The following is a 23,868-nucleotide window of genomic DNA, read 5'->3' as shown; positions in this document are numbered from 1 at the left end:
CTAGAAAAAGTGTTTTATGTACCTGTTTCAAAAAATGTGTTTTCATTTCTTATCATATTAGTTCTGACTATGAATAAGATCATGGAGCCTATTACACCTTTTGTAACAAGCAGTGGGTCTGTCTAATGAAAATTCTGGGAAAGCCATATAAACATCAGTGACAGTATCAGATGATACTTTTATGTTAACTGTGGTCTCTCTGAATTGTACATTGCCTGTCATTAATCTCAAAAAATTGACTATTATTCCTTCAAAGGTGATTGGAGTAGAAAGACTATTCCATTTTAAATCAAAATGAACATTGATCAAGAAAGAGCAAGAGAGAAATGTAAGCAACAACATATTTTCTTTGCATCCTAGAACATGGTTTGTTGTAATTCTTTTTACCAGGCTTATCAACATAAGCTGAAGCTAGCCCTTATAGGTCAAAGTATTTTTGGACAAGAAGTTTATAACAAGCTGAGAAAAGAGGGACATAAAGTTGTGGGAGTATTCACAGTGCCTGACAAGAATGGACAAGCTGATCCTTTGGGTAAGTGTAACCTTAATCCAAATGTTAAAATTACAGGCATACATAACAAACTTGCCTTTTCGTGAGAAGGTGATATCTATATGGGAATGACTTGCATATATTGCCTTTATTACACTGGATTCAGCACAAGAACTATGCTTTAACCAACACAAGTCCTAGAACCAGTTTAACCTTGTCAGTCAGTATTTAAAAGTTGTTTCTAACCACACAGGGCCGTACATTAAGATATTTGAAAAATAAATTAATCTGGGTACCTTATTTGAATGTACATCCTAGAGGTAATCATCCTGAACTAGGTCTGTATTTTAAAGCAAATAGCTGCTGAGCCTGTACTCAAGCACAAACGTCTGTCACCTGTTTCACTGTCCTGTCTGGGACACTGAAGGCATGGAGCCAAGACTGTTTATCCCTGGCTTCCTGCCCTTTCTGACAAGCTTGCATGCGGCAGTGTACCTGCAGAGCCTATTTCTCTTCCACCTGGACTATGGAAAACCCATTGAAAAGGTTAGAAGAGGGTTTGCTCCCCCTTTTTGCATTGTCAAGATGCATGAGGATTTTCTAGACTTCCTAAAGAAAGAGTTATTGCCTGACAGGTATTCAGAATTGTACTCATAGAACAGAACCCAGTGTGACAAAGAAGCTACTTTGGAATCATCTGAATTGTAACGTCTTTTTTTCTTTTCAGTGGCACAAAAATAGTGAGTTAATATGATTAGCAAATAGAAGTGCCAGAATGGAATGTACCTTTATGGATAATCTGAAATTAAAATTACATTCCATGAGCTGTCTCAAGTCTCTCTCTCTCTCTTTTTTTTTTTTTTTTTTGGTTGGGTTCTGACATGTTTTTACAGAACTCTTATGAGGGAAGAATCAAACATAAATTTTGCTTACCTGGGCTATGGCACTCCTAAACTAGCATATAGTTCTCAAGTTTATTACATTCTGTAACTCTACCTCATTAAAAGATTTAATCACATTTTGGAAGAATTAGAGGAGGCAACTATTAGTTTAGAAAAAGACAATTCAACTATCCAGCTCTCGAAGCATACCATAATACTTGGTTACGTTGTATAAACTATTGTTGTACAGTTATTACACTAGCAGATGTAACTAAGTAAATCTTCCACTGATTTAAATCATATATTTATTTTAACTAAACCATAGAATTAGTTTATTGCTCTGCTGATGAAAAAAAAATTCTGTATATGAATTTTCCATACCTCTTCTTGTTTTCCCTTTTCTTCCTATTACACATACAACTCAACAGACGTAGAGTTTGACTCTACTGTCCTACTCTCTGATGAGTTATTAAGCAGTTGCGCAATGGAATTTATCAAACACCTAAAAATTCTCTCTGCAATTAGTGCAGTTGTTTTTTCTCACCTTTGAGCCTAATTTTGGGTGTAGCTTTGTGTCTCACAGATAAATGAAAGCATATCCAGAAGGCATCAGCAAAACAGAATTTTGAAGAAATTACTGAAGGCCACTAGCATCTGCAATTATTTGCACCACATGGCAAAATGCTGCTGACATGAGTAAATCTTAGTTGTACGTAGTCATGTTCACATACAAATTGCTGAAGTGGAAAATTAAGTTCTGCTAAACCAGTTGCAGGCAAATGTAATGACTGGACAAGAAATGAAGTGTTACTGTTAAATAGTCAATAACATTCATCACTCTTTTCTTTTTTCATTGGTACTTACTAGCCAAGTCATAAGAGTGAACTTGAGAATGACGTCAGCTGTAGGAATGAGAATCAAAGACAGAATCAATAAAATACATCCAAGCGCGAAAGTTTTTAAACAGCATACAGAACAGTAGAAAGGGCACTCTGTAATCACAGGCTTGATGATCTGCTTGAGTTGCCATGCAGTATCTTTCTGATTTCAGTTTGAATTTTTAACACAAAATGTGAATTAAAAAAAAATATTGTTCTTGCCCCTCAGCACTGGCAGCAGAGAAGGACGGCACTCCTGTTTTTAAGTTCCCCAGATGGAGAGCTAAAGGCAAGCCTATCCAGGAAGTAGTTGCAGCCTACAAATCGGTTGGAGCAGAGCTAAATGTCCTTCCGTTCTGTACACAGTTCATCCCCATGGATGTTATTGACTGCCCAAAACATGGCTCAATTATTTACCATCCATCCATCCTACCACGCCACCGAGGAGCTTCTGCAATCAACTGGTGAGTTTTGTGCATCAAAACTACGTGTATGTCACGTTAGGGTGTTGATCTATACACATTACTCATGTAACTGCTGGCACAGTTCTGTTGACTTGCAACTGCTCTGAAGGAACTTCTCTGAAGCAGCTGAGTATTTGGTTCATGAACTGCACTTCATACCTAAGATTCATTATGATTTCCAATGCAAGTGCAGCTGTTACTCTGGGAAGATCAGTTATGTGATCTCTACGTTCATATATTTTACTTGCACAGGCAAATTGACAATCTGGAGTTTTCGTAGGCAGGACACTGCCCTCGTAGCTCATCCTCCACAAATGCTAGATAACTATCACAACAGGGCTTGATGCAGAGCCTAAGATTTCACAGAAGGGAAGGGAGAAGAGAGAAGAGAATCCACAAGAATAAACCCTTATCTTGCTGTCCTCCTGAGCAATGCACAAGGCTACATTCAAAATATTACTGTGAAAGAACTACACTGCAATAATGACTTCAGTAGACTCAGATCTGGCATTCTTGTGACAACAGAAATGCCATTATCACAGTGTTTAAATTCAATAAGAAATTGTCTAAATATGAAGAAACAATTTTAAAAGAATCTTACAGGCAGCATGGTGATTATCTAAAGACACAGTGTTGTAGATTCAAAGCAAAAGCATATTTTGTTCTGTTTTGTTATTTTTAATCATTAATGGAAAAAATGCTAAGCTGAACTACTTAAACAGGGGAGTAAAGGAGACTATTAGAGACATAAGGAAATACTTCAAAAAGTGGCAGTTGTGTCCAAGTGAGTAAAATAAAAAAGAGCACAAACTCTGGCAAATCAGGTGAAAAATGAGAGTAAGGCAGTCCAGAAAAGAAATAAAGAACCAACTTTTAAAGGCATAAGATTGAATAATAACAATTTTCCCAAATACATTAAAGGTGGGAGGTATGTAGGGTGATATAGGTGTTTGTTTTAAAAAAGGTGCTTATCAAAGAGAACACCATAGTAGGAAATCTGTACTGGGAATCAGGATGGAGGTGCTTAAGATGTTACTACCATACAGCCCTTCTTTGTGTAGAATAAGTCAGAACAATTCTCTTGAGCTGAACTGTGAGTAGAAGAGATTTTAGATAAACTGATGAATGAATAAGAATCTCTTCTCAGAACCAGGGGACTTTCAAGCAAAGGTTCTGCAGATTTGGGACAGCCTGCAGCGTTTCTGTTCCTTCAGATTGCATTGGTGCAGGAGACTGGAAAATGGCAAAAGCAATACCAGTTTTAAAAGGGCTGAAAGGGAAAGCCAGGAAACTTTAGACCAGTCACTCTGATTTCAATCTGTAATAAAGAATACACTTTCTATACAAGTGGGTAAATGTGATAATGTGAAAGTGAGATTAAGAAAATGAGAGGTCAAATTCAAAGTTAAAAAACATAAGGTAATGCACATAAGGAGAAAAAAACCTGACTATATGTAAGCAGTAATAAAAATTAAGTTAATTGTTGTTATTCAGAAAAGAGACCATGGAAGGCTCTTAAATGCTGTCTGCATCTCAGTTAGAACATGAAGCAACTAGAAATGCTACAGAAAAGGCTAAGAAAGATGGTCAAAGATATAGAACAGCTTCCACATGACAGGAGACAAATCTTGGAGTCTTTGGACTGGAAAAGAGGTCATTGGGAAGGAAATATGCTAGCAGTGTATTAAGCCATGAAAGACATGGGAAGGTGAATACGGAACAATTGCTCATTCTTAATCAAAAGTTAGGGGGCAGCCAGCAAAGAGATCAGGTAGTAGGATTTGACTAAATAAAGGAGGTGCTTTTACTCCATGCAGTCCATTATTAAAATGTGGAACTGCACATCTAGAGAGCTCTGGAAGGATGCTTTCATGGAGGAAAAGTTCATCAAGATCTATTCCAGAGGAAGATGCGGATACAAACTCTCTTTCAGGAAGTTCCTGAGGTGAGGGTTTCCAGAAACAGGAATGTATCCCAATGGTGTATCACTGAGTCTTGCTCTATTTTGCATATTCCTTCTGTAAGCGTCTGCCCCTGCCCTTCTCAGGTAAAGGCCATTGTCCTAAAACCTTTAAACTAAGCTAGGATTTGGCCTTGGCTGACCATTCTCGTGTTTCACCCTCGCACCCCTTGCTCTCATCACAACTTCTTTCATGTCTTGTGACTACAGCCCTGGTGCTGATCAGGCCCTTTCTCACCACGGTGTGACCGAGAAAGGCTGTGGGAATTAGCATGACTAAGGGGGCACCAGGCACAAACAAGGGCCCAGGGCCTCCGAGGGTTCCTCGCTCCATCCTTTACAGCCTGTTCCAGCTGCTGCCGCTTTGTTATCAGCAGCTGTCTGCAGAGGGAGCTGGTGGACAGAGGAGAGGGCACACAGTAGTTCTCATCCTGTCACCTATTCAGCATCAGGGACATTTGCCCACGATACCTTCTTCTCCTCCAGTGCCATGCTGAGAGCATCCACTTCTCACCAGGGTGCTCTTTTGGAATTTTTACATAATATAAAACAGAAGAAATTCTGCTTAAATGTGTGAAAGATCTGATACAGGCTAGCCAAACTTCTGTAAGCTTTCACTTTTGCTATAGCTGCCAACTTCCCCAGTTGTCTTTGGAGTTTGTCCCTTGTTCTGCATGAATGTGTGCTTTACTCCTTTTAATAATGTAGTTTTCAGTGCTCACAATTAATAATGAATTTTCAAGTGTATAAGCCAGATCTCAGATGATCCTCTTAGAACATGGACTGCCAAGGGAATACTTAGATGAGATATGTCTTACTGAAAATTGCATTGGTGTTTGCATGCAGACAAACAGTTAAAAGCATGCAGGAAACATCTCTCTCCATTTCTGTCTGCCCCCTTAAACACACTTCTGTTTGATTTTCCATCATTCTGAGGCACATCCAAAGGAGAACTGGAAAATCTAAGTGGCTGAAGTTCCCTTCAGATTCAGAGGCAGATCCTGAGCTGATGTAAATCAGCGTAGGTCTATTGTAAGCAGTGCTATCTTCATGCACAGCAGCTGAGAATCTGTCTGGATATAAATTCCCTTAATAACTTTTCCTTAAACAGTTGCATATCCATTATTTTCCACTCTGAGTTTAGCTCTTTTTCAGCTGTGCGACAACTGTACTTCCCGTGCGACCTACAGCTAAGTCATGAGGCTTAGCTAATTACAGTAAACAACATGAATTATTGAGATAATATGCTGTCTAGATGCTTCCATCTTTCAAATTATGTCATAACTATTGCACACCTTTTGCTCTGTGTGTCTTACCACTAATAATACTTTTAAAATAATTATCACAGTGAACTGTGTGACAGACACCCTGGATTCAGTTGCAGCATTTCTTATGTCACTTTGTGGAAACCACACATCAACAGTATCAAAACTATGGGTTCCTGACTATGAAATGAGCAATGAAACCAGTGTTAAAGATGGTTAGGGTTTTCTTTTCTATCTACCTAAAGTAAATGAATGTGTAACAGATGGGTTGATATCCCTGACTACTTTCATACTGTCTGTATTTACTGTAAGGCTCTTTTTATGTCCAGGACTTTAATTCAAGGAGATAAGAAAGCAGGATTTACTATTTTTTGGGCTGATGATGGTTTGGACACTGGACCAATCCTTCTGCAGCGAGAATGTGATGTTGGCCAAAACGATACTGTGGATGACCTGTATAACCGGTTTCTCTTCCCAGAAGGAATAAAGGCTATGGTATGTTTAGCTGTACCAAATATCAACATTTTAAGAGGAAAAGAAAAGCATCTGCTGGAGTTTGAAAGTAAAGGAAATATAGACAAGATGCATGCATTTGGAAAGACAGGGGTTGTGGTCCTCAGCCAAATCCTAGACTTCAGTGGAGCTGTGCTGCTTCACAACAGCTGAGGAGGTGGCCTCAGAATATTTGTTGCTGGCAGCAGGCAGAACATATCCTGTTTCCACAGAAGCACAAAGTCACATTTGTCTGGAATGTGGCTCTTTTCACAGATTTCTTGAATGTTTTTACAAGGTGAAATTTTTTAAAGGCTCAGAGAGAACAGAAAGTTAGGGGTGAGGTTGAAAGAAAAAAGGAGGATGGTGTTTTAGGTTCAGCGCCCTGGTGGAGAAAAGAAAATGCATAAAAAATACTCAGCATGGATCATTAGAGAAATTTTTTGTCTCTCCATTTAAATGCAGAGAAATAACTTTTTGCAGAAAGAAAAAGGAAAGAGTTGAATGCAATCATACAGAGCCACATTCTGGTCCTGCAGAATTTAGGCAGCTGCTGTATGTTTGGTGACTAGGTACTCCCGTCAAATTTCTGAGGCTATTTCTTTTGTCAAAGAAGTTGAAGCATATATATATGTGTTAATCAGGGCAGCATTGGTCCCCTAGATTTTGGAAATCCTAAGTTTGAAAAATAGTTACCCTTGTGGCAGAAAGTCTTTTGCTGTCATTCACAAGTATGACTGAGGAAAAAAGGCGAACCAAGCTAACATTAAATCTGTTACTTTTTCACTTAGGTGGAAGCTGTACATCTAATTGCTGATGGTAAGGCCCCTCGTATACCTCAGCCTAAAGAAGGGGCAACATATGAAGGGATCCAGAAAAAGGAAAATGCAGAGGTAGTGTTAAATAACAGTGTGTTTTGTGCGTATCACTAGAAAAGTTGTTATTAACTCAGATTACAATAGTAGTGATATGTCGTTAACATGAATTTTAACTCAGTTGTTTCCCCACCTCTTATTCCTGGGATAACTCCAAGGACGCATGTAATGGAGCCCCAGGTTAAGTTCCTATTCCCTTTCAGTAGTTACATATATTTAGAAACTAGGTGTCCTAATTGGGATCATTTACACACAGCTAGATGGCAGCTGCACCTTCAGTGGATTCTTAATATGTTACCATACTTTTAAATACAGCATTGAATGAAGATAGCTCACTTTGTTTACCAACAGTCCATACTAAATTCTCTACCAGAAACAGATTTGATGTTAGGAAAAGCAAGTGTTGGCACCTTTCCTGTTGGCACCAGGAAAAAAAAAAAAAGGTCACGTAAACAAACAATACATAAAAAAATTATTTAAACACCCATATAAGAATTATGTAAGCACCTCCACTGTGTTAGCTGCATCTTCTTTGTGGTTGGGAAGGCCACCATAAAATGATAGTGAATACTGCCTGTAATACCTTCTTTTCCTTTTCTAGATCAGTGCAAAAGTTAAAAAAAAAAAAAGTAGAAATTATTCCGACAATTTTAATCTCTTGTCCATGGTGAATGTAGTTCTTTCCACGTGAAATATTGTAGGTGATGCTTTTCCTCATATTTCAATTCCTGACTTACCTTAGAAACAAATAGCTTTGCATAAGGATATTTTTATTCATCCCTTTAATATAATATATAAGAAGCTTCCTTGGAGTGAACTAGCTTAATCTCCCTGCTGTAAAACTATTCTCATTGGCTTATAACTTGCTTCTAAATATTCTTTGTGCTTAAACTAAGAAGGATGCTGGGTACCTGAGTTTTGTTATTCAATAGCTATTCTGATACTTTCTTTAATTCATTTTGTACATATACTTACAATACTGTAAAGATAAAGGAATACATTTTCACTGGTGTTACGTATTAAATATACATGACATTCTTAAAACATTATTTCCTTTTTCCTCAAAGTCTTGCAGGAATTGCAAGTTGTAGTAGGGATTCCATTTCTGAAACAATTTCTAAAGGGTTAGTAAATGATTAGAAAGTATTTTAATAAAAGTTTGTAGATTTATTAAAGAACTTAGGATCCGAGCAATAAATAGATCATTTTCAGCAGAAGGTGATACCCTAGACATACACTTATTTATATTTATACTATGCTTATTAAATTTGTTAATCATAATATTAATTATTTATGAATGAATACCTAGTAGCAAGAGTTATATTTTCATTATATTAGTGTAAAAAGGAGAATGTATGAAAAGATATAGACCGCACAGAACTCAGAAGTGCTAAGAGCATCCCATTTGATAGGTCTTCGATGATTAGCCATCTGGAGATCACTGATATTCCTTTATTAGACCAGGCCCTTTCTGTGTTCTTAAATAAATGAAGGAGGGAGAATTTGTAATTCTTATATAGGAAAACATTACTAACTTGATTTATACCTAAACAGAGAATAATTAGCTGGCATGTCTTGATTTCCTAGATCTCCTGGGACCAACCTGCAGCAGCTTTGCACAATTGGATTCGAGGGCATGATAAAGTGCCTGGAGCATGGGCAACAATAGATGGCCAGGTATGCTCTGAAAACCAGAAGAATATTCTTCTTTTCTATAGGATCTTTTTGACCTTTTTTAATTATAAAACTAAAGGTGTCTGCATACAGGTGAATACAAATGAGAGTTACATTGCAGTAGCTCTCATTTAATGACTATGTGTTTTGTATATATCTAGAACAGGTACCTAAACAAATGTACAGAACACAGTAGTTAAGATTTTTTTTTAATGATAGATCCATTTAATTCAAAGAAAGATAAGAGCAATATCTGAAAAAAAAATTGAGCATGGTACAAAGCAATAAGTAAGAAGGGTAGAACCAGACTGTGCCAGTCATTTTAGGAAGTAGGCATGCATTACAGTATAATGCAACCCATGCTGTACAGTGGGCAACATCACAGTATTAACAGCAAAATGAAACACTGTGTGCTACTGAAATAACAAAGAAGGTTTTATTTTAAAGAGATTTGGGCCTAGATCATTTGCAGAAATAAATCTATCTCATTTTATCCAAAACCAACTACTTCCTTTCAGTGTATTAAAAGTACTGTACATTTGATCCACATTGTACTTACATAAAATATTTTTAAAATCACATTATCTTTCCTGGCTGTGATGTCCAGATTTTGTTACTTAACTATTAGCCATCTACTGGTAGGGTGCTCCAAAAGCCTGGTTCTGCCCTAATGTCCAGGAACTGTTGCTGATTTGAGAGCCCAGAAAGAACAGAAGAGCCCAAAAGAGAGGCAGTGTTCAGCATTGCCAGCCTGGGAGCAGAGGCAGACTCCACCAGTCACAGCCAGACTTCTGCTGGTCTCTCACTCTGGGCATGCACTGACAAAAGCTGCTTCCCTTTCTGCACTAGTTCCGGCATGCACATTGTTACAGCTAAGCAGCTTTGCAGGTTTAGGCAGCTTGCAAAGTTTTACGTGTCCTGGGTTGTAGAGATACAGAAATAATGTTGTAACATGTTTTCCATGTGTAGGTACTTATATTTTATTTATATTATATTAAAGCTTCAAGACAGTATCATTTCATTATTAGAATTTTAGAGCATGTTTAGAATCTGTGCGCTTTTAATTCCATTTATTTTTAGGTGGTTACTTTTTACGGGTCATCATTGCTTGATGCTTCAGTGCCTGCTGGACAAGAGCTGGCAATAAAAGGTGCTTCAAGACCTGGACTTGTAACCAAGAATGGTCTAGTCATTTTTGGTAATGATGGGAAGATGGTAAGTGCTCACTCTGGCAAACAGGAGCATGGATGGTATATAACTTTAGCAAAAAGTGCAAGTAGTGTGGAATTGTCAGACTATACAAATCTAGTTGCTAATGACAGACAGCTAACTCGCTTGGAGTTTATCAGTCCTCTACCATCCTGTAGAGAAACACTTGTGTTTTGCTTCTCACTCAATCCATATTCATTTCCAATATGGATTAAAATGTGCTAATACTAGGAGAGAATCTGAAAGACAGATAGGAGTGGCTGTGTTAAACTACCTGCATCATAGCAGCTTTCCTGCAAGCCATTGATTTTACTATTTCAATAACCATATTAATGCTTAAAAACTCTTCACACAAGGATGTATTACCTCCCAGATAATTTAAAATCAAATCCTCTCATTTTTCAGGTACTAGTGAGAAATCTGCAGTTTGAGGATGGAAAAATGATCCCTGCATCTAAATACTTCTCTGCTGATGAAAAAACTGCCCTGGAACTTACAGAAGAGGAGAAAAAGATGGCAGAAGATATTAGGGTAATTCAATAAACTGCTTTAGTAGGATATTAGTTCAGACAAAAACGTTACATATTTCTCATTATAGGCAAGGCATATCTTTTATTTAGCCATGCAAATTGTTTTTTGCTAAAATGTACTCAAAGAGTATGGGGTTGAATCTTTAGTTATTAACATTAATTCAGGTGGAACTGGGAATTCATTAGAGTGCTTACATGTCACTTTAGAAAGTTTTCTTTCAGATACAAGTGATACAAAGACAGTGATTGCAGGGTCAGTTATGGTAAATATCTATGAATAAAGAGGGTGGGTGTGAGGAAAAACAAATGGACCTTTGCCTCACAGCGGTGAGGTTTTCAATACTGACAGACTTGGACAGTTCTGAAATCCTTTCTTCACTGTGGTGTTACTCACTAGGATGTGCTCGGAGTGGTCCTGTTGGACAAGCTCCAGGGAGTCTTAGAACAGCAGTGTGAAAGAGAAAAGCAGCAGTTTTCTCTCTGTACCTGTGTGTGCTGTCTCTCTTCTGCCACAACCACACACGAGGGGCTGGCTGGCAGAGGGATGCAGCAATGGGGCAGCTGGAGCAGGAAGCTCTCATAGCCAGAGAGGCACTTTGCTGCCCTCTCATGTAATCCATCCCTCTGTAGTGAGTGTCAGGGGCATAGCTGAAAGCCACATTTGTCATTAAAGTTTTGTGCCAGAGCAAGTGAATCACAGATATCTTCCCTTCTGCTAACTCTGCTACAGGGTCAATAACTTTTGGCACAGGTCAAGCAGCTTGATGCACTTATATTTTAAACTGCTGCTTCAAGATTACCTTGAACCTGCTTGCCAGCAACCTAAAAGTTGCCTGGAGCTATTGACTGCCTGAGACAATAGCAAAAAGAAATATAAACTCTTCATTTCATGACACTACCTGCTAACTCTGAAACCTAATTATAATTAATTGGAATATTACGTTACCAGTTATTTCACTGTTCATGTTAGCGGAAATGTCCATCTCATGCATGCAGCTTATACTACTTCTCAGCTCTGCCCAGGTGCCAGAAATGCCATCAATCCAGTCACAAAGTGCTCCAGGCTGTCCTTGCCTCTGCTGATGACGTATTCCATAATGCAATGGGAAGTTATTATTTGGAGGATAAAGATCTTAAAAAAATGGGCCTGAAAATTATAAGCATTGTACCATTCAGGTTTCTTGCCTGATTAGGTGAAATTATCATGGACAAAATAATATTTTTTGATAAGCTAATTATGCTGAAGAATGTATTGGCTAACATCCAGTCTCTAGACAGTTTGAGACCCTCTTAAAATAATTTTCTGTTTTAGAATCATTTGAAATAATACATGTTGTAGGCACAGATACCATAGAAAATATGGTTTGATAAATACTTCTTGCAATTAGAGGATTATTCATTATTGCCTCCGTTATTTTTATGTATTGTTAGGCTATTTGGAAGGGAATTTTGAGCAATGTTGCTGTAATTGAGGATTCCACAGACTTCTTCAAATCTGGAGCATCCTCTATGCATGTTGTCAGGTAAAAAATATTCAAAATAACAAAATTTTTGTCATGGTCCTTTCAAATCAGGGTTGATCAAGTAGTTTTAAAAAAAAATCCCCCTATATTTTCCAGTACTCTAATATTCCCTTTCCTACCTTTGAAAATGTGGTATGGTTCTGCTCCCAAAATTAGGAGATATTGACATAATCTTGCTCTTTCTGTTGAAGGAAAATTCCCCTTAACTTCAGGAACATCAGCCACATGGGGGAGCATGGTGATGCTCAAACTTGTCTGCATGCAGTGACAAGTATCTCAAGACCAGGGGGCTGATTGGGAAGCTGAGCAAAGAACTCCCCAGAGGGAAAGAGGAGCCTTTCACAGAAAGAATTGAGCCTATGCTTACAAGTGCACTGAGTTGATGCTGTGTTCAGTCATCTCAGTTACCTTCTTTTTGCAACTCAGATATCCCAGGCCATAATATAAGACCAGCATTTCAGGTGGTTTTTTTTAACAAACTGATTATCGTCCTTATTACTTACCAGTCCCACAGAGCTCTGAATGTCCTCCATGTATTGGTTAGAGTAGTCCCATAGATGGTTTTATCAATCAATATATGCTATTTGTCATTTATTTCCAAAAGTTTACCTGAAAGTATTCCAGAACTGACATTTTCATTTCCATAACACCCCCAATTAAACCAACAGATTTCAGTAAAATGCACAACTTCTGTGCCACTGTTGTCAGAGAAACACACACACGTATTCACATGCATACAAACTGGTGCCCAGTTTTGACCCCTTTTGACCTTCTAGTGATTCAGTTATCTGGACAGTTCTTTCATTTGTAATTAAACTTATTCTTTCTTCAAAATCTTTAGAATGCTAGAAGAGACCAAACAGAAATATAGTGGACTTCAACTACAGAATGAAGATGTGTATATGGCCACTAAGTTTGCAGACTTTATTCAAAAGGCTGTCAGAAAATTCAGAGGAGAAGACAAAGAAGAAGAGTTAGTCATTGATTACGTAAGACCTTTTATTTTGCCTTTAGTGCTTATTCTTTCTTGGTTTTTAGGGGAGGGTAGACAATGCATTTTATTAGACTGCTTGATGCAGTAGGAAAAGCAAACAAATATTTGGTCATACAAACTCTTCTTTGTGACTTTTTTTTGGCAGGTTTTATGTATTTGCGTTTTGGAATGGAAGTATATATGTAATGTCACTTCCAGTGTACCAGAAACCAGGAGATCAAGAACATGCGGTAGAGTAGATCACGTGTGGGCAGATACTCCTACCTCCCTTGCACTCTCCTGCCAGTATGCTTCAGTCAGAATGGTTCTAGAGCTTCTGCTTTCCTGAGGCAAACAGTGCTAGGTTTTTCTCCTAAGAGTCTGTTTGAAAACTGTGTGAAAGGAGGATTGCATGTTTTTTAAGTCATTAAGCAAGTCAAGATTTCTTGAATTTGGGAATTATGCATTTGATTGAAGTCCATTAGGACCAGCCTTACCCAGGGTTTAGTATTGGTTTGAACATAGAGATCCAATGATAAAAAATAAATAAATCTGCTTAACTATCTCAGAGTGTGGTCATTGGTCTTCAGGGAGAATATGATTTCCATTTCGTTTTACTCTTTTGTCCACTTCTAACAGCCATATGTACATTGTAAAATGTGGCTGGATGTTGGCTGTAGATATCAAAAGCTTGTTAAGCTACATTCAAATCTTAGTTATTAAAAGTTTAAATTAATTTGTGGTTTATTTCACTCTTAGGTTTCAAAAAATGTGAACAACATGATTGTGAATATGCCATACCAGTGTTTCATAAATGGGCAATTTATAAATGCTGATGATGGAAAAACATATGACACTATAAATCCAGCAGATGGATCAGTGAGTAATTTCTAAATATGATCTATACCAGTTTATTTCAATTTCTTTGCCTATTAAAAAATCTAAACCACTAACTGAATATTGCCAATTTCAAAACCATACAGTACACATTAAACAAACCCTAGAAATAATTTAAAATTTCAATTTACTTCTCAGTCTGTGTATTTTACAGTTTTTGCATTTCAGTCAAGCTGCACGGTAAAAATAACCTACTTCCACTTCAACTATTATGTCCATTTCCATACCCACCCGTATGTTTTACCTTGATTTCATTCTTGTTTAGCTTTGCAAACAAAAATTGCTATAGTTTAGTTGCTAAAGAAGTATTTCTTTTAGGATGTTGTATATATTTCCTGTCAGTCATCAACTTCAGTTTTTATTTTACTTTTTTCACAAATCTGATGTCTTAGGGCAAGTGTAACTTTAAAATGTCCCTTTAAATTCCCAGTAAGAAAAATTACTCTTCAATAGGAAAATATATGCAGTTGCACTTTGGCCCTGAACTATTGAATCTTGGTTGAGCAACTCATAACTATGAATTATAAATAAGAGTAGTGATTCTGATGTCCATGTAATTGCCATTTAATTCTGGAGTAAATAAATTCTGCTGAAATCAACACCACAAATTTCACTATCATCAGAAGTCAGACTCTGGTACTTCTCCTGGAACTCATTATGGAATTGAATAAAAGTCATAACAATTCTGTGTTAGAACTTACAATGTGTGTATTTATAGAACACAATCATCATAAAATACTATGTGTATATGGTGCCTTATGGTAACAGAAGCTCCGTTCCTAAGAAATGGAACATGCAGGAGTCATTTTAGCATGTTTGGACATTAGATCATAATACCATATATAAAGACTTCCAGCTTTTGTAATAGCACATTGATTTAACATCTGGAAAGAGAGATGAAATCAAGTAGGATGATGCACCTCGATGTGAAGAAGACGATAGATCTAGGAATCAGAGTCTGTGCAGTGTCCTCCAAATTCTGCCACCTCAGTTGTTTCTGAACTTTTTGCAGCCTGACTCACCCATGCCAGCTGCTGGGGTTGAGGATGTTATGTATTTGCTTATGCCCAGTTAAGAAGTTTAGGAGGAAGGAGTAACAGTCTGCATCCCAGCCTTTCAGTTTGAGCTAACACAATGCTACCTTTGGACAGATAATAGCCAGTGTATCTTCTGCTTCATTGGCTGATGTTGACAAGGCAGTGGCAGCAGCAAAGGAGGCATTTGAAAATGGTGAATGGGGAAGAATGAATGCAAGGGAAAGAGGGCGACTCATGTACAGGTACGTGAAAGGCAGCTTGTGTTTGTTCTGTTTTCCTAAATCTTATTGTTTTGTTCCTCTGAAGAATTGTTGCGTACATTTTCTGAATATAATGGATATTCATAATCCCACTGTTGGAGGAACCAGACTAGCCATCTTTTCATCGCCTAATTTACTTCAGTGTACCCACCTTGGGTCTTAGCTGGCTAACCTTGTGGCAGAGAGAAATCTTGTGATCTCTCACTGCTCCTATTTTTTTTTAATTATTTATGAATGGAAGCAAAGAATTTGAGGAAAATGTCTTTTAAATACTTGATGGTTTCATTTATTCTGTATGCTTTCTGTGGCAAGGATTGAAAATTCTCTTGTAAAGTCCAAATCCTTCTGTATAAATGAGGCTAAGTTTTACAGGCAGAGTCTACCTAGGTTAGGTAGGCAGAAACTTTTGACCTTGCTAAGCCTGCCTGCATCTGCACTCCATACAGTAAACATACAGCCATATTTAATTTTGAAATACACTGTAACTGATGCTACATTTTCCAGGATCGTATCCCAGCATACTTCTCACCTGGCTAAAGACCCATTCTAGGAGACGTGATATGGTCTGTTGTGGAAGAATTGTCCTGTGTAGAAACACTCTAAACCGAATCCCACATTTATCTGAGACACTTCCAGCTCAGTATTTCTTATTTGTATCTGTTTCACTGTGTCAGCCCTAGATAATGCCTGGTTCTTTTTTCGGCTGTGTTATTATTGTTTCAGAAGATAAACAGGGGTTATGCTGAGTGAATGGTATTTTAGTGGTGGTTTCTGATCCTTGAAGGGCAAGAGGTGGTCTTGGAAGGACAATGATGCTAGCTACGTATTGTGAGGGCAGTACTGGAGGCAGCTAATAAAAGCCTAATTACTATGGACTCTCCATATGCATGCAGTGTGATGCTTCTGGTGCCTTACAGCAGAGAACACTGTCTTGCAGACTTGGGATGACTAGAAGCTCCAGAGCTTCCCTATAAAGAAAGCCTCTTTTGTGGAGGTACATGAAGAGTTTTCGCTACTTTTTCTTTTCCAGGACATAAAAATGAGTAAGTAGAGATGAGTAAAGAAGTAGATTGCTACTCCTGATTGCCACAGGTCCACATTTAGCTAATGTGATGATGGAAAATCAATCGTCAGCACAGAGGAGGAGATGTACTAGGCAAATTCCATTCCTATTCAGTAGGTGGAGAGCTTAGTTACTGTGCTTGACATAGCAGCTGGCTTTAAAGAAGTTAGGATCTTGAATAGAGCTGAAACTTCCTGCCCCAAGGACCTTGTGAAGGAGTAGGTCCTATGTATCAAACACCTTTCTTGTGGAGGATGTAGTCTGCAGGCTCATCAGCATTACTATTGGATGTCCTGGCCAAGTCAGTTGTGCTGAGGAGACTGCATATTTATCTACAGGGAAGAGAAGGAATTTTTTTCACCTTCAAAACATATAATCTTCAATAGTGTGCCCGTAACCACTGCTGTATTAAGCCTTTATTGTGCTGTGCCAGAAGGCTAGCCCTGGGCACCAGAACAGACAGCAGAAGAAGGATCAGTTACACGGCGAGCAGCTGCAGGATGGTAGCAGACTATGGATTTGGATAGCAACACAGTCTGGCAGTTTGGTTGGGTGCAGATGTGGGTCACTGCCTTTCCTTTTATTGTTGCATGCTGCTCTCTGCATAACTTCTGTGAGGATTTGGAAACTGAAGATCCAGCTGATTCAGAGGTTTGGAATATGCAACTAGAAGATGATCCCGTCCTCATAAAGCTGGGCTTAGCCTAGCAAGACAGTAAGGAGTAGGGAATCCATTGCATGTCTGTGCTCTGGCAGCTAAGGAAAAGGAGCATGGGGAAATGTAATGCTGCACTTGGGAAACATGGGTCTGTGTCTGCTGTAGTGTATGCAGCAGATCATTTGTTATCACATTAATATAGCTGTAATTTTTACTTTGGTGAATGCCTTGGATGTAAATTCCCCTCCCCTCTTTTACTATATCCATATGGACCAAGTAGAAGTAATTAGAAATAAAAAAGTATTAAAAAATGCCACGTTTTACAAGACATTGCAGGCATCTTAGCAAAAGAGAAGGAAAGCAAAACTGAAAATTCTACTTGTCTCATAAAGTATGTGACCAGGCCTTTGAAAAAGGCCTGCAGAACTGTAAAAAAGTTGAGTAGTCATCACAACAGAAAATGGGCAAGTCAGAACTCATATTAAAATTAAATACGGTCGATCACTTAAATTTTTTACAAGTGTGCACAGATTCAAATCATGTACAAACTTGGGTTTAATTTGTATTAGGAACGTAGAGCACTTGAGAGCCCAAGTTAACTCTGCCCTGAAACTTTTAAGGTCTTAGAACTACTGCTCTGTGTTTTACACTTGAAAGATTTGCAAGCATAACTATGTTAGGCATATGGAAAATGTAACTCCCCTACACTGCATAGATTATTCCTGGATTAAATGCTTCTTTGCTTAGGCCACTGGCTCTCTAGGATAGCTATACCAGAGTGTTCATGTTGCAAACCGTATGAATGAAGTATCTCTCTGGTCCACCTTAATTCAAACAAGCCCCCTTTTTCTCTGGTCTCTGTTCAAACTAGAGTTTTTGAGTGCTGAACCAGAGGGAAGGTTTGTACCATTAAAGCCCCTAGCTTTGCTGCTTTGTCTTAAGGAATCATTAATAGAAGATATTAGGCATGCATTAAATGGAACTTTCTCCTTTGTCCCTGACATGCCATATCCGTTCTTTTACACACTACTGCTGATGCCCTGACCTGTAGCTGGGTCTCCAAGATACAGCTAAAACAAGTATTAGCTTGGTTTTTTTCCACATCTCTGCAAGTGCTTTAAATGGGCAGAATTGACATAATGGAAAAATAGGTTTCACACCCAGTTTTGAATACTCTTTACAGGATCTAAAATGCACTTGGTTAAGCTCTTAAAATCACATGGGAGCATTGATTATATGTCTGAGTACCAAAACACAGACAGAAGCTTAAGAAAAACATTGATGCATCTGTTTCACTGCCATGTGAGAGATCTAAGACCTGAATGTAAAAATTCATTCGTGCAAACAGACCTTTCTGCCTGAGCAGGGAACCACTGAAATTACAAGAGCTCCTTATAAGTATAGGTATCTGTGCAGATGCATTTTTGAGACACTCTGATAGCTACTATTAACTCAATACTATTTACCACAGTCTTACTTACACCTCACTGTGTTGCTTCATAAATCTAACAGATGGAAACTTGAGGCCCAAGGAGACAATGGGCCAGATTTTCAAATGTACCAAGGCATATAAAATTCAATTTGGATTACAGGTTAGGAGCTCTGTCTTTGGACATGTGGGTGCCTTTGAAGTATCTAACACTTAAGTATTTTAGTCCAAGTTCAGACAATACAAAACAGCATTATGAAGCTAGGTTTCCCAAATCTTAAGCTAGGTCTCTGAGTACTCCTTCCTGGTACTTTTGATTACTTGACATTTCTTACGTTATTGTGTATTTGCTTTCAACTTACTGGTCTGATTTTCTATAATTGGCTCCTTGTAGTACAACAGAAAAAGAGTACAAATTTTCTAATTATTATTTTATTTACAAAACCATAATGGAATAATCAGGTAAGTTTTCACTGTTCACGTCTTCATCCAGTGTCTACTACAGCCAATGTGAAGATATTTGCAGACTTTAACAGGCAATTATTCAAGCTCTTACTGATATTAATGAGCAGTGGCTCCACTGCTCCACCTCCAAATTCAGTGGGAATGCAATTTTAATTACGGTTCTTTGCCGTACCAAATATCATTTCAGGCTGTCAATGGTAAGATGTCACTTCTCTTTGATGTGGATTTGTAATGTTTTTATTAAAGACTTGCAGACCTGATGGAAGAACATCAAGAAGAGTTAGCAACAATAGAGTCTATCGATTCAGGAGCTGTCTACACTTTAGCTTTGAAGACCCATGTTGGAATGTCTGTGCAAACATTCAGATACTTTGCTGGATGGTGTGACAAAATTCAGGCAAGTGAATATGTAAAGGAAATAATCAATGGCAGTGCTTCTCCACACTTTTTTTTTTCCCCCTGACACACTGCCAAAAAGCAGTGTTAGCAAAAGTAATCAAGGAATCAAAAAATAAAGCAAAATTAGAATTTTACCTAAAATGTGTCTCCCTGGCAATACAAAAGGACAATCTGCTTCCAATTGGAGAATATGGATTTAGAATGTGACTGTAAATATCTAAGAAATCAGTTGAGCTGTCACAGTGATATGCATGCTTAGTCACCTCTTGATTATTCACGGAGCAGAATGTTGTTGTGGTCATCATGCGGGTAAGTGCAGAGACTCATGTGCTATGTTACATTCTGACCAAGGCTGGTGAGTTTGCTTGATGGCACAGCACGTGGCACAGGTTCAACAGCATTTCCTCAAATATCTTTAAGATCCACAATCAAGAATATAATTCAGCTTTTTTCCGTCCATCAGACCCTCACTTTATGTTCTTCCATACTTTTGTTATCTATGCTTTATTTCATCCAACTGAAAATCGGGAGTTGACTACGGTATCCATAGTAGGAAATCATACAGTAGAAGCATCCTTGCCCCTTTCTCTGATGCAAAAATGCTTCTGGTTTTCAAGCCTACTCTGTGGCTTTCCAAAACATACATACATGGCAAATATATTTGTAATAAAGATGATTAAACAATACCAAGATTTGTCCCTCCTCTGTCTTTTAGGGTGCTACAATTCCAATTAACCAGGCCCGGCCAAACCATAATCTAACATTCACCAAGAAAGAGCCAATAGGGTAAGTATCGCTTTTTTCTTCTTAATGACAGCCTTGACATACAGAAAAGCCATTCAAAAGCTGCCATCAAAAATGTAATCTTTCCCTGTTTTTCCCTATCTTAAGTGTCTGTGCAATTGTTATCCCCTGGAATTACCCACTGATGATGCTGGCATGGAAGAGCGCAGCATGCTTGGCTGCAGGCAACACACTCGTACTCAAGCCGGCTCAGGTAAAAACAAAAAGGAATGTACAGATGACTCGGGTCCTCCACTATCTGTTCAGGCAAAATAATTCAGGCAATCTAGCGGATTTCACCCATAGGTTGACCTGTCATATGTACCCATAGGTTGACCACATCATATGTTTTAAAGTGCATGTATAATAATACAAATTGCCATGATGATACAAGGTACTGATTTTCTTCAGTTCTGCTCTGATGCTGCGTTCATTTTCGCGACTGAACTCTTTTCCACAAGAAGCCATCACTTTTAATTTGTCAATACTGTGAGTAAGAAAATGAATATTGTAGCAAAATTAAGATGTATTGAATGTAAAAGATATCATCATGCATTTAATTAAAATAGGAAACCTAATCTAAATGTTTCTACTTAGGTCACACCTCTGACTTCCTTGAAGTTTGCAGAACTCTCAGCTAAAGCTGGGTTTCCTAAGGGCGTTATAAATATTCTGCCTGGTTCAGGTAAAACTTCAACTAATCATTTTTCTGGGAAGAGTAGGTCATGCTAAAACTGGTGAACTAGCATTGTACCTTTTTGAAGACCTATTACATAAGTGCACATATCTTCATAGGTAGTAGGCTTGCATCTATGTCATACAGCGATTTCACATATTTCCAGAACAGAGTTGGGAAAATCTATATGTCACCTGGCTCTAGCTAGTGGTAAGAGCTGTCAGCCTATACCATTTACAAGTTCACACAAATAGCATGAACACTCTGAAAAAGAATGTATTACAGAGAAACATGTTTCACTTGATTGTAAAACTTCTTTTTTTCTCCTAATCTTACCATCACTTGTAAGTATTTAAATGTGACTGTGAGACCTAGAGCAAGCTGGTAAGACACGTATTGGTCACTATAGGTAAGTAAGTCATGGTCCACATCGTGTTACCTGATGCCACCATTTTCCTCTTTCCCCTAAGGAAGAAAAGTGACAAAGTAACTGTATGGGTCAGGCTCTGTTACAAATTAGATTATTCCACATACATTGGAGTATTAGGAAGGAAGTTCTGTAGTCCAGACAGATGGGGGAATTTGGAGACACTAATGTGATACAAGTTAATGAATATGACATTTTTCATAGTTGTATGAATAAAGCTGTAAATATAAATAAGGATGTGATATTGTACTTGATTGACATATTGTTAGCTCTTTCTGTGTTACAGTGCTGCTGCTGGAGTAGTAAAAATTGCCTATGTACTGTCCAGTTAAGCTGTTTTCCTCACCCCGGTAGGTGGCTTAGTGGGACAGCACCTGTCTGAACATCCAGATGTTCGCAAAGTTGGATTCACTGGTTCAACACCAACTGGTAAACAGATCATGAAGAGGTACTCTCAGCAAAAGATTCATAAATAAACACTGCTTAATCTAGTTCTGAAGTATCTTATTAGCTATTTTGTGCATGTAGCAGTAATAGAAAAGCATAACTACATATGGCTGTTTACATTTATGTAGAATTCTACTAAGTTACTATTGGAAAATAGAGGTTTATACATTTTCACTAGATATGATTCAAAGGAAATAATGAAATAAGCTGTTTAAAAGTTGTTTTGATATGATTATTTATATTTTTTACAGTGCAGCCACTAATCTGAAGAAAGTTTCTCTTGAACTCGGTGGTAAATCACCATTGATCATATTCAGTGACTGTGAACTTGACAGAGCTGTAAAAATGGTAATCTTATTTCGAAGTAAAATATATTCAAAGCCTTTGTGATACATCCTCACAGTATTGCAATATTCCTCTTGACTTGCCAAAAACTGCAGTAGGGAGCCCTTGCATGAAAAGTCATGCAATCTGTTAGAAAACAGACACTTCTTCTGCAGGATGTTTCTTTATGCCAGCACAATTAAACTGTTCATGCTGCACCAAAAAGGCAGGGATCAGTACTACAAGAAATATACATCAGAAAATACAACAAACCAAAGAAATATAGCTGGAAAGTATTTTCACTGGCCAAGTTAACACATTAAAATTGATTTGTCAAAATCTGATACTCAAAAATAAAAAAGGCGCTTAAGAAAAGCCTGAAAGTGAGTTAAAATAGACATTGAGCTCCTTATTGCCATACAGTTCTTAATTCACCATCAATCATCATAATCCACCTTCCCAACCAGCCATAATGTGTTTAAAGTTCATAAATAAGATGTGCTAATGAGAAATTCAGTGGATTTAGGGAGCTTATTTCCTGCTCAGGTAATCTGATTGATCAAAATGACAGCAGATGCAGTTTGCTCACTAAGAAGCAAACAAAGGTCTTCCACACTGTACGTACCCAAAGTGCTAATTCTGTGAATTCTCTAAACCAGCGTAAGCAGGTACTGCTACCAGGAAGAAACTGTTATACACTTTCTCCATTTTTGGAGTGTCTTTTGGCAGGACAAGAGTCTGAGTGACTGCACGGTGAAGTATATGTGGAAAATAATAAAAGCTGAATCTTGGAAGTCAGCGCACTGCTTGGCCCCACCACTATTCTCAGCTGTAGAAGTGAGAGAGTGACGCAGAGGTTGGCCTGAGCTATACCTGGCATTGATGGCTTTAAATGATTGTGAAACAGTGCTTTTTTGTCACACACTTGGCACTAGCACATGATCCTGGTCATACCTACTAATGCCAGGACCCTAGGCCTTTGCAGCTGCCAGAAAACTACTTTTTAGGAATTTTATTTGTCCTGCTCTTCCTTCCCCCACCTCCCTACCCCCCTGGAAAAACAAGGGCAGGTATCAGTTCTTGGTAAATAAAAAGGAACAAACTGCATGGGGTCTGAATCCACAGTCTTGAAATAGGAGGTTCTCTGCAGATTAGAGTTAGGTAATGTTCACCCAGTCACATGCGACTGTCGACACAAGCAGTATTGCTCGGTGGATTAGCACAATTTTGTGTTCACTGGTCATGCTGCCAGCCCTCTTCTCTGTGATGCTGCAGCAGGTGTTTCCGTGGAACACTGATGGAAATGGAAAAAGCAGTGCTCATGGGTTCATCCTGAGCCATTTGTCTCCATGGAAGTGTGTTTGCCAATTATAAGATTAGTCTGCTTGTTGCATTGATGATGTCCCTTTACATAAAGCATTACTCTTTGAGGGTCACAAATACAGAATGCAACCCAAGGGAACAGAATGAAAGGGAGACTGAACAAAACGATGCATATAAATATTAATGTTTTTTTTTCCCTGATCAGGGTATGGGAGCAGTATATTTCAACAAAGGAGAAAACTGCATTGCAGCTGGCAGGCTATTTGTGGAAGAATCAATCCATGATGAATTTGTTAGAAAAGTGGTAAGATATTCAAGGACTAAAATTTAAGCAGATACTTTGCTATGGCACAAAGATCCACTAGTTTTATAGACACTTGCATTTCTTCTTATTTTCAGTTATTTAATTTCTCATTATTGCTTATGATGGGCAATGCTGCTTCTCGGGAACCTCTTACAGAGTTAA

The 23,868-nt window shown here is 38.1% G+C and overlaps 1 protein-coding gene across 1 annotated transcript in view; it reads left to right on the top strand.

The window, feature by feature from the left end:
* The window catches only part of ALDH1L2 (aldehyde dehydrogenase 1 family member L2), a 35,827-nt gene that overhangs the window by 5,613 nt on the left and 6,346 nt on the right, over window positions 1-23,868 (top strand). Inside the window, exons 2-19 of the mRNA XM_050915098.1 lie at window positions 391-532; window positions 2,479-2,713; window positions 6,268-6,433; window positions 7,222-7,323; window positions 8,893-8,982; window positions 10,060-10,194; window positions 10,594-10,719; window positions 12,150-12,241; window positions 13,083-13,230; window positions 13,974-14,093; window positions 15,263-15,390; window positions 19,270-19,420; window positions 20,138-20,208; window positions 20,314-20,419; window positions 20,803-20,890; window positions 21,663-21,756; window positions 22,007-22,103; window positions 23,608-23,706. Coding sequence (XP_050771055.1) covers window positions 391-532; window positions 2,479-2,713; window positions 6,268-6,433; window positions 7,222-7,323; window positions 8,893-8,982; window positions 10,060-10,194; window positions 10,594-10,719; window positions 12,150-12,241; window positions 13,083-13,230; window positions 13,974-14,093; window positions 15,263-15,390; window positions 19,270-19,420; window positions 20,138-20,208; window positions 20,314-20,419; window positions 20,803-20,890; window positions 21,663-21,756; window positions 22,007-22,103; window positions 23,608-23,706 — 2,190 coding nt within the window. The remainder of the gene's footprint in view (window positions 1-390; window positions 533-2,478; window positions 2,714-6,267; window positions 6,434-7,221; window positions 7,324-8,892; window positions 8,983-10,059; window positions 10,195-10,593; window positions 10,720-12,149; window positions 12,242-13,082; window positions 13,231-13,973; window positions 14,094-15,262; window positions 15,391-19,269; window positions 19,421-20,137; window positions 20,209-20,313; window positions 20,420-20,802; window positions 20,891-21,662; window positions 21,757-22,006; window positions 22,104-23,607; window positions 23,707-23,868) is intronic.

Source organism: Gymnogyps californianus, chromosome 1 (genome assembly GCF_018139145.2).
Source record: "Gymnogyps californianus isolate 813 chromosome 1, ASM1813914v2, whole genome shotgun sequence".
Taxonomy (NCBI): Eukaryota; Metazoa; Chordata; class Aves; order Accipitriformes; family Cathartidae; genus Gymnogyps; species Gymnogyps californianus.
Note: the sequence above shows the minus strand (reverse complement) of the source record. Positions and strands in the feature narration are given on the sequence as shown.